Raw genomic sequence first — 9,460 nt, forward strand, 5'->3', positions numbered from 1 at the left:
TCTTATTTATAAGAGAAAACCATTTCTTACTTCATCTGACCCTGTTTCTGATGGTCTAGCCTTCTTTGGAGCAATAACTGGTGAAAGCGATCCTTCAAAATCAAGCTGCAAGAAATAAAAAGATCAGAAGTAGCTCAGTATTGAAATTCCCAAGGTTGCATAAGTGAATCAGCAATCATATCTGAATTCAAACCAAGCATTACACGACACTGCTTTAGGTACTTCTATACTTTGCTTTCATATAAAACATACTGCAATTAGATTTTTCTACACACGGCTAGTTATTCTAGTGTACGGTGCATGATTTCACAGTTTGACTGCCTAACATCTGGTATTTACTAGGACATAGGAAATACCGTGGATGAGCTAATGCTAGTAATGTAGATACACTAATTGCTTTCATTTCATTTGTACGCATATCCTTGCTGTTGTTTTTTTTCCTGCAAGTACTGCAAACGTACTTGCTAGCAGGAAACCCACTCACAGAAAACTCCAAATACATTCAGTAAAATAGTTGGAAAAAAATAGAACTTTAAACATTGCAATTCAAAAACTACACGGAAAATCTTCTTTAGCAAACAGGAATCAGAGTTGTGATCTGCGTTTCTAGTGAAAACAGGTTTAATACGGATTAGGTGAATCAAATCCTTAATGCATCAGTGTTAGTCATGAAATGGAGTAAAACCTTCATAATCTATTTTATTTGACCAAGACAGTTGGTCGTAGTACCTTATAAATATATTTCATGATAAACAGAGACTAAAGCATACACCTGAAATTTAGAAATGTAGAATTGATTTGATGGCATCTTGTGATTTAAGAGAAGATACAATCTATTTCTGACTTCAGTGTCTCTCTAACCATTTTGAACCTTGAACAATTATCAGTAGCATTAATGTAAGCTAGGAAAACAAACATATGAGATTGCTTACATTACGTGTCCAGGACAGTCTCTCTGTATTGTAACCCATCATATTCATGAGACATGTTACAAATAAATTCCATTCTGAGTGATAGCTTGGTCCTCCTGGAGCATTATAAGCATTGTACCACTTGACAAGCATCTGTACCGCTATCTCCTTGGGCAGGATAGCTTTGACACCTTGCAGACATCTTTTCACTGTTGGAAAAGAAGAAAAGAGTGTGTTTTCCATCTTACCTCCCTGGTACTTCTTCCAATTAGTGCTATAAATCTCTACAGTTCTTGGCAATAAAAGCCACACCACACAACCTCCAACAGCTGTTCCTTTAGTTAAGGTTGAGCACAGCCCCTCTAATTCACCACACAAAGGGGAAAAAAAAGTTCCTTTTTGCTCACTACTGAAAGGAACTTTTGTCTGAACCGCCATCTCAGCCCTTCCTCAAGCAATAATATACACAATAGCAGAGAGCAAAGCAACCTAAAGAACAAAGGACGTTCTAAGAGTGCAGCGGGTGAAGCACTGAAAGCATGCTAGAGCACACCTAAATAAATGGTAGCAGCTCTAGAAGGTAAGTTAATAGAGCTTGGAATATGTGGTACTGAATCATTACAGTCTAAGCTATGCATAAACTACTTCAAAAATGAACCCTCAAAAATTATGGAGCATATTTCCTGTGATGGGACTCTGACTCATACCTAGTTCTGAAGTGGCAATTTCAGGAATTGTAATCCGAACCATCGTATTATTGCTGAGTTCCTGAAAAAATAAAAATTAAAAAAAGGTAAGAGTCAAATTATGAAATGCATCTTTAAGTAAAGCCGGGTCCTTTTCCATCAACTAAGAACTTATTTATATATTAAGCGTATTCCTAATTCTTGACTATTTGCTACACTAAAGATTTGCAACCTCAAACGCTAGCTCCATGAAACACTTGATATGGATCCTGAGCTGAATCACTTGAGGGAATCAATTAAATTCTGTGACTTCAAGGGTATTCTACAGAGAGAAAAATGTGGAGCCACCAACACAGGTGTGACATTTTGCTGTTGGTCAGGAGCTGCTAGCCACGTCTTACTATGCAGTAGAAGTAAACTTGATCCTCACTTTGCTTTGCTAACAAAAGTGTTGACTCAAATTACAGGATAATACCTACTAAAGTTACTCTGTTGTGGACAGGATCTCTCAGAGCGTGAATGAATGTCCCAAGCTGCTGAAAAGTACAGTCTTCAACGTAAGTTGAGTCGTGAAGTTTGGAAGAATCTCTTAGCTCTGGAACTGGTGACAAAAGCACACCCTGAAAAGTGGTAAAAATGATGGCTTAGAATTGTTGAAATAAGAGAATCTGAGCAAAGGACAGCTAAAATTGCCATTTTTAATGTACTGATAAAGTATTTTGAAAACAACTACAAATCCTTCCAATCTCTGCCTCAGAAGTTTTACAAAAATCATAAATAAATAGGGCAGCACTAAACAGATCTTCTTTAAACACTGTTTATTCAGGGGACTTACAGAAGAAAAAAAAAGATTTAGCTCCAAAAGATACCTTGAAAGTTAAAAATCAACCAATCATTTGAAACTGTTACAACTAAACCCTTTCCAAGGCGGGATTTCCTTTCTTCTTACCTCTTCTAGGGGCCCCAGATGCTTATTCAAAGGCTTGGATGGAGTGCTGACACTATCCAAGGGAGTACTTGGCCGAGGCATTTGGTTGGACATTGTCAGGGATGGAGCAGGCAGTCCGGGAATAAAAACCTTCCCCACCTTTTTGTGAACAATATAGAGGAAAACAAATAGTTGGTTTAATGCCTGTGCTTCCACAAGCTTGTTTACGTATACAGACATTATCAGATTTTAACATTTTAAAGCAAAAGTTTTAAGAAAAGTGGCTATGTACTTAAGCTAAAGTCTCTGAAGAGAAGATTAATTACATGAAGTAATCTTTACTTTCTTCAGACGATGACACCGAAAAACCTACCATATATGGTCAGTATTGTACACTATCGCTACAGGTCTACTCCCACTAAAAGTTCTAGCAGGGCTTCACTGAGAAAGCTCTACTTTCAGAAAGTACACTTTTTTTTAATATACATACGTATATATGTGTGTGTATACACACATACACAAATGTGTGTGTACACACACACACGTACGTACAAATTGCACTGTCCAAGGTTTCTGCATATCTCTACAGAATTTAAGAAGAAGTTTTAATTATTTTGGATGAATCATGTCCATCCTAATAACAGCCCTTTGTAAAACAAAATAATTTGACATCTAAAAGTATCTGGCATGCTACAGAGAAGTTTGAAAGTTTTTTGTTCAGGAACAATTCTTATTTTCCATATTCTTGAAGTTTTCTTTCTTTGAAAGCATTTTATCACTTTAGTATTTTACTGTCACTGAAAATAAGCTCAAGAGATTATTTAAGCGTACCACAAGGTGCCACTGATTCTTCAGAACTGCCTTTCCAGCACGGCACATAAACTACACTTGGTACGCGAGCACAGCCACCTTCCCAAGCAAGTCCCAAGCAAGCAGCAGTCTACAGTAGCTTAAAATGATACCTTGTGAGGTATGACGCACACAGGATCCCTCTGCACAGCCCAGCTTGTAACCAAGGATTCAAACATTTATTTTGGGATAGAAAAACTGTTACTTACCCGAACCACTCCAGAATAAAGCACTAGATTTCCACTGCCTTCCAGAACCAGTAGCGTATCAATGCCCTGTAAGAATCAAGCAGCATATTCAGCTTCTTGTATTTAAGTAAAAAGACAACAGTTGGACAAGAAGTGACAGAGCAGGATACTCCACAGTTAATGGTCCATACAGAGGTACCTACCTGCACTGGAGCTGCATCCTTTGCTTGAATATTGGTAACAGAACCAAAGATCAGCTGCGACTTATCGTTGCTCTCTTGAAATTTTACACACCTAGAGATTTGAGAAAACAACAGGAAACATAAAAGGACTGTCCTATCCGCTGTTACAGAAAGAAGACAGAAAATAAAACCCGTGTTGCATGGTGCAGTTACTTTTATTGTGGTATACCTGGTTCCTTCCTCCTTCCTTCGCTTGTTTTGCCCTCCTAGTCAACTTATTTTTACTCTGCTAGTCTAATTAAAACCCCCAAAGTACTTCTAAAGGGTAAAGATGAAGATAAATAAGAATACCATTCAAATTACAGTGAACGTTCTCTCACAACTTCAGTTTTATTTAAATAGCCCAAATCATCTATGCCACCACATGCCATGCAAGAGCCAGTGACGCACCACATGTTGTCATAACAGATTCCACTAGCTGGAGGAATAAGCATGTTAAAACCCATATCTAGCTGGTAATTTCTAGAGTGCTCCTCTTTGTTCACCTGTCCCCAAGATAGGGATGCTCACCGCAGCTGGAGCTGGGATTCCACTAAAAAGCACAAGAACTTCTGCCCACAAAGGTCAGTGGTAATAAACACTTTTGATGCTTGGGAATTCTTCTCTCTGTAAAAGAGACACAATGATCAGCACACTGTTTGGTCCACTATAAAAATTTTAATGAAGGAAAACACAGTGTCCACAAGCTGTAGGGTCACACTGGACTTCAGTTAGCAGTGCATCGAGTTGCCAGAACACACCAGTCTCAGTTTCAGTCATTACTCTTAAAACTGAAGATTGGATTGCCAGAAAATCACATTCCCCACTTTTTGGCATGCAGAGCACATGCTACTTGGCTTTGTTCTCCTGTTCAATCTTAGGGTTTGAGCTGTGTTTTGCCCCTTTTGATGGTAACAGAGAAAGAGATACTCCCCCTAGGAGATCAGAAAAACCCCAAAGCAATGACCAGGTTAGAATCTACTTTGCTTTAGAGATCTCATGAAACCATTGCCCCCACTCAGAGGGCCATGGATAACGCAAGAGGCAAAACTGTTCCAAGCACCCAATTCTCTTTTGAAGGGAGTTAGACACTTAGTGAGCATCATTTTTCAAAAAAAGTTAGAAGTACAAGTCCATGAAATCTACTTTAAGGTGGCACCATTTGCAGAAAACACATACTAAAATAAGCTGTCATTTTACTTTATTCCCCCCGCCCCCCGCAATGGAAATCCAGAATTTCTCATATCCCAACACAAGCACCTAACCTCATGTTTGTGACGGTTTCTGTCCACAGATGATCTATACACAGCTCGGGAATAATTGGTTCAGTTTCTGGTATAAGGAAGGAATCACTGGAAGTGCTGTTTGGTGAATGGGTAATACTGTGCCTCTTCGGTGACTGAGCGTTACTGGAAAAGTTGAACCTCTGCACTCCTGAGAACGAATGCACTCCCAGGGCAGGGGAATGAGAGCGGCTGCAAGCAAAGACATAAGACACTACTGAAGAGTGGATTTTCAAAATCTGGTACAGAATCCCAGGGAGCTCATACACTGGTAGAGACTTCAAAAACAAACCAAAACCACCTTAAACCAGTAGCTAGTTTGGTATTAGTTTCCTCTAGCAATACACCCCAGCATAGGAAAATAATTATCTAATTAATTTCCAATAATCTTTGTCAGAATCCAACAGATAAGATTTCAAAAGAAAGAAAACCAACATTTTAAGTTGCGTGGTCCATTCTATCAAAAGTCTCTCTCAACCTGTTCCCTCTGAACATGGCTTTCTTTAGAAAAGCTAACCAAAAACACCCCTGGGACTCAAAAGACCTGCAGACAGTTCTCGACTCCACCACAGACTGGCTGTGTGATGACAGAACAGCCTCTTTGGCTCTCGCACACCAGTTACCCTCCTGTGCTATAGGGATAATAGCACACCAAGTGTCACAAGGGCATTCCAAGAGGGCTTTCAGATGCTGTAAGAGAGGAGGCACCTGCACCTTAGCTGGACAGACTTGTAACAGTAGAGAAAGACAGACAGCAATGCCAGCTGTGCATCCTATTCCATAGCTCGTATTCTTCGGTATCATCTGTCCATGCACCATGTTCAGCACCCACCTCAAAGCAGCCATGTTGGAGATAGACGGCGAGCGGGACTGCATGCTGGGCGACGACACTGATCTGCTCTGGCTGTGGATAGACGAGTAGTTCTGGAAAGGGGAGCCCACAGGAGAGTCTCCTTTTGAGAGGCTTCTGAGATGAGCAGTCAAAGAGCTGCTGGTGGCCACGTGCTGCGGTGTGCCCATCTGCTCCGAGAACTTCAGCACCGTGTTCTGCTCCTGGGAGAGAAAAACAGAGCTGTCTGTGCACAAACAGCACATGGGCAGTAACTGCCAGGAAGACACTCAAATAGCTTGTTTCATCAGTTCGGTGTTAAAAATTTATGCCTAGGTAGATGCTCAGCCTAAGAAGTTATTCCTGCCAACCATGCTGTCTCACTCCCAGCACAGAAACTATCCCTATGGTTTTCAGGCACTAAGTTGTTTGTCACTTTTCTTACAGAACACAACAGTTTAAGCAGAGTCAAAACCTTCTAGTACAATATATGGAATATCATGATAAGCACAGTATACTTCACGACCATCACCATCATGTGATCTCCCTGACTGTGGTACAGGCAAATACATGAAAGAAACTATTAAAAAAAAAACCCCCACACCAACAAACATCTTACTCTCTTATAAATAAAATAAATTGCAAATACCAGGCATTTCTAACGCACACAGCCATAAGGGCACGTAAACACACACAAAGATTTTTGATAATGACGTTTAGTCAACAACGAATTTGTACCTCTGGCTTTACTCTCCGAAGAGCCCAAACAGTATGTAAGCTCTGCACAGTATCATAGGTCATCACAATGGAAGGTTCAGCATTGAGGAACACGATCCTCAAGGTGTAATCAGCAACGTACTGCACTCTCGCAGAACCAAACACGCCTGCTAAAGAAGCAGTTAACTTCAGTTAAGGTGAAAGGATCATTTCTACAACAGTGTTGTCAGTTACAGGGTTAGCATTTCTCATACCCTCTTTCTTCTGCAAGCTAGGTTTCTTTCCTGAACAGTAAGCAGCTAAAACAACCCACTTCTGAATTCTTGAAAAAGAGTGATTATTTGCAGATTTTTTAATACAGAAAACGCTCAAGTGACACATTAAGCGTTTGATGCCACACCAATGGACTCGAAGTGAGACATCTAAAGATGTAAACCTACCTCCAGACTTACAGATGAGGGGTGTTATCTCATCTAATGGGTGTAGCATGCTGAACATAGTAGGCAAAGGTTCTCTAGAAAGAAACCAAACAAAGCATGTTCAAAAACCAAATGCTAACAAGCATAATTGTTCTCTCTTGTAGCTGGTACATGTGCTGTGATCCCAAAACAGCTCCTCAGACCTTAACAAATCAGAGCCTGAAATCTAACAGTAGAGACATACATTCCGTTCACAGAAGCCTGTTGGATTAACTGAGTAGAGTCGGACAAAGGCTGGTGTATCAAACAGGATGATTAGGTCTTGTTTTCCATCTTCCCAAAGCACTTGAGAATGACCCCACCTGGTGGCCACACGACAGGCTTTGGCTGGCCCCAACGAACAGAGGTGGCACCAGACCAGTTTGGAGGAGAATTAGGAAGAGAAAGCCCTTAACCCAGACTCAGCTTAAGAGTTTAGGTTCCACAGCTCCCAGGTCCCAGACAAGCAGACAGCCATCAGGTCATTTGTATCCATCACAGAGCAGCAACCAAGCCACCCATCTGTGGTGGCAGCAGCAAAAGGAAGAATTTTCACGGAAGGCCAGCTTGAGTAGGGTCAATCGCGATTTTTGCAATGTACCCTTTTGAACACTTTTAGGACCTCTATTTCTGATCCCAACTCTTCTGAGGACTAGAGAATCACAGATGCCTGGAACGGACACATAAAGCCCAAGAGAGAGCAAGTGGCTGTATTAAAGCTGCTCATCAGCACACTATTCAACTCCTTACTCTGCTTCTCAGCTGTACGCCCAGCCACAGAGCACAGGGTCTACGATCCTCACCAAATAGGTAACGGGATGCTCCGTACATTTAAAGCATCCTGCAGCTGAGAGAAAATGTCTCAATGACAACCCCTCAGTGAATCTCCCAGTCATCCATCACAGCCTGGAACCAATTCCCAGGACAAACCTTAATGAAATCAGACTAGTAACACCCATATTGTGCCTCCCATATCCTATTCCCATGATCACCACCACTCCCAACTAGTTCTTAATACAGTATCAGAGGAATATCATGTATTATCAGTATTCAGCCCCTTCCTGATGTTTCACGTGATTTCACCTGTTCCCATCACGAACAGACAGATCCTTTCATTATTGCTGTTCACTCTTGCACTCCTGTATTAGATTAGCAAACAGTCCATAACGGAACAAAGCCACTCATTACATACCTGGGTGGACTTGGAGGTACTTCATGTGAAGAACTGCTGCGCTCAAATAACAAACCATATTTTGTTGGCCAGACGTTTGCGACCTAGAAAAAGTTACAAATGTATTTACAACAAAAAAATTAAGTACTTCCTGTATTATGTTTCACATTTGAGTATCTCATTGTAACAAATAACGATGTTTAGGCCTTTTTTTGAGAGAAGGGTAATGCAAATTGGAGCAGGTTCTCAGACTACGAAGCGGTCATACCCGTACTTTCCCACGTCATACAACTGGCTGCCACTACTTCCAGAAGTATTCGATGCCCTGACCACACAGCCGCGCTTTCATTAGCTTTGTCGCTTTCACCCACAGAGTGAAGAACTTGGGCAGCCACCACCAGCAGTGCTTTACGCACACCTCCCCACCCCACCCCAGCGTGCAAACAGGTCACAAGCCCATTTGTGGACGAACAAAGGACAGCACTTACCTGAAAAGGTAAAGCAGCAATGTAATCCTTTCCCTCTATGCTATGCACATTTATACAGGAATTCTGCAATATGCAGATACATTTCTCTACTATTTCATCACTGTCTGAAACCGGGGGGAAAAAAAAGAAAAAAGAAACCCACGGTAAAGTTTCTCTCTTTCCTTAGACATCCTCTATACACAAAAGGTAAACTTGAGGGGGGGGGTGGCTGTCTTAGTATAGCAAGTCTTGATGACTAAACTTATACCAAGAGAGCTGAACTCAAAACATTGGTCTGGCATTACAGTAAGCAGGAAACTTACCATCAGCTTTTTCAGATTTTTCCTGGGGTATAGTGAAGTCGCACCATAAGGCCTAAAACCAAATACAGCACGATTATTTCTGAAGAACGAGCTGATGCCACCACACAATCTCATCTTTCCGTATTTCCCAAAATAACCCCACCCCAGAACACTGTTTGAAAACGGTCAGCGAGCATTTTTTAGCTAACGTGCATTCATTCAGTCGCCACCTCTCCACGTTTTCATACCTGCAGAACAGGGCTGTCGACAGTGAAAGCTTTATAAACGGTAGACGCTTGGTTTTTACTTCCTTTGCTCCAGATGACCATATTGCTGGCCACGTACAGCTCTTCATCGTAGTCCACCTCTTCCCCGACATCACTGACGCCTTTCCTCAACTGCCAACTTTCCTGAAAACCAAGATTTTTTTTTTTTTAAAGGAAAAGTTAC

At 41.2% G+C, this 9,460-nt stretch overlaps 1 protein-coding gene across 1 annotated transcript in view; it reads right to left on the bottom strand.

Moving 5' to 3' along the window:
* The window catches only part of ANAPC1 (anaphase promoting complex subunit 1), a 36,264-nt gene that overhangs the window by 24,908 nt on the left and 1,896 nt on the right, over window positions 1–9,460 (bottom strand). The window contains exons 2-17 of the mRNA XM_009319645.1: window positions 9,259–9,420; window positions 9,032–9,083; window positions 8,730–8,833; window positions 8,263–8,345; window positions 7,053–7,126; window positions 6,634–6,779; window positions 5,899–6,119; window positions 5,049–5,258; window positions 4,315–4,410; window positions 3,766–3,856; window positions 3,584–3,649; window positions 2,547–2,684; window positions 2,077–2,217; window positions 1,619–1,679; window positions 933–1,120; window positions 31–105 (exon numbers count right to left, since the gene is read on the bottom strand). Coding sequence (XP_009317920.1) covers window positions 31–105; window positions 933–1,120; window positions 1,619–1,679; window positions 2,077–2,217; window positions 2,547–2,684; window positions 3,584–3,649; window positions 3,766–3,856; window positions 4,315–4,410; window positions 5,049–5,258; window positions 5,899–6,119; window positions 6,634–6,779; window positions 7,053–7,126; window positions 8,263–8,345; window positions 8,730–8,833; window positions 9,032–9,083; window positions 9,259–9,420 — 1,908 coding nt within the window. The remainder of the gene's footprint in view (window positions 1–30; window positions 106–932; window positions 1,121–1,618; window positions 1,680–2,076; window positions 2,218–2,546; window positions 2,685–3,583; window positions 3,650–3,765; window positions 3,857–4,314; window positions 4,411–5,048; window positions 5,259–5,898; window positions 6,120–6,633; window positions 6,780–7,052; window positions 7,127–8,262; window positions 8,346–8,729; window positions 8,834–9,031; window positions 9,084–9,258; window positions 9,421–9,460) is intronic.

The sequence above is a fragment of the Pygoscelis adeliae genome, unplaced genomic scaffold, assembly GCF_000699105.1.
Source record: "Pygoscelis adeliae isolate BGI_AS28 unplaced genomic scaffold, ASM69910v1 Scaffold122, whole genome shotgun sequence".
Classification (NCBI taxonomy): Eukaryota; Metazoa; Chordata; class Aves; order Sphenisciformes; family Spheniscidae; genus Pygoscelis; species Pygoscelis adeliae.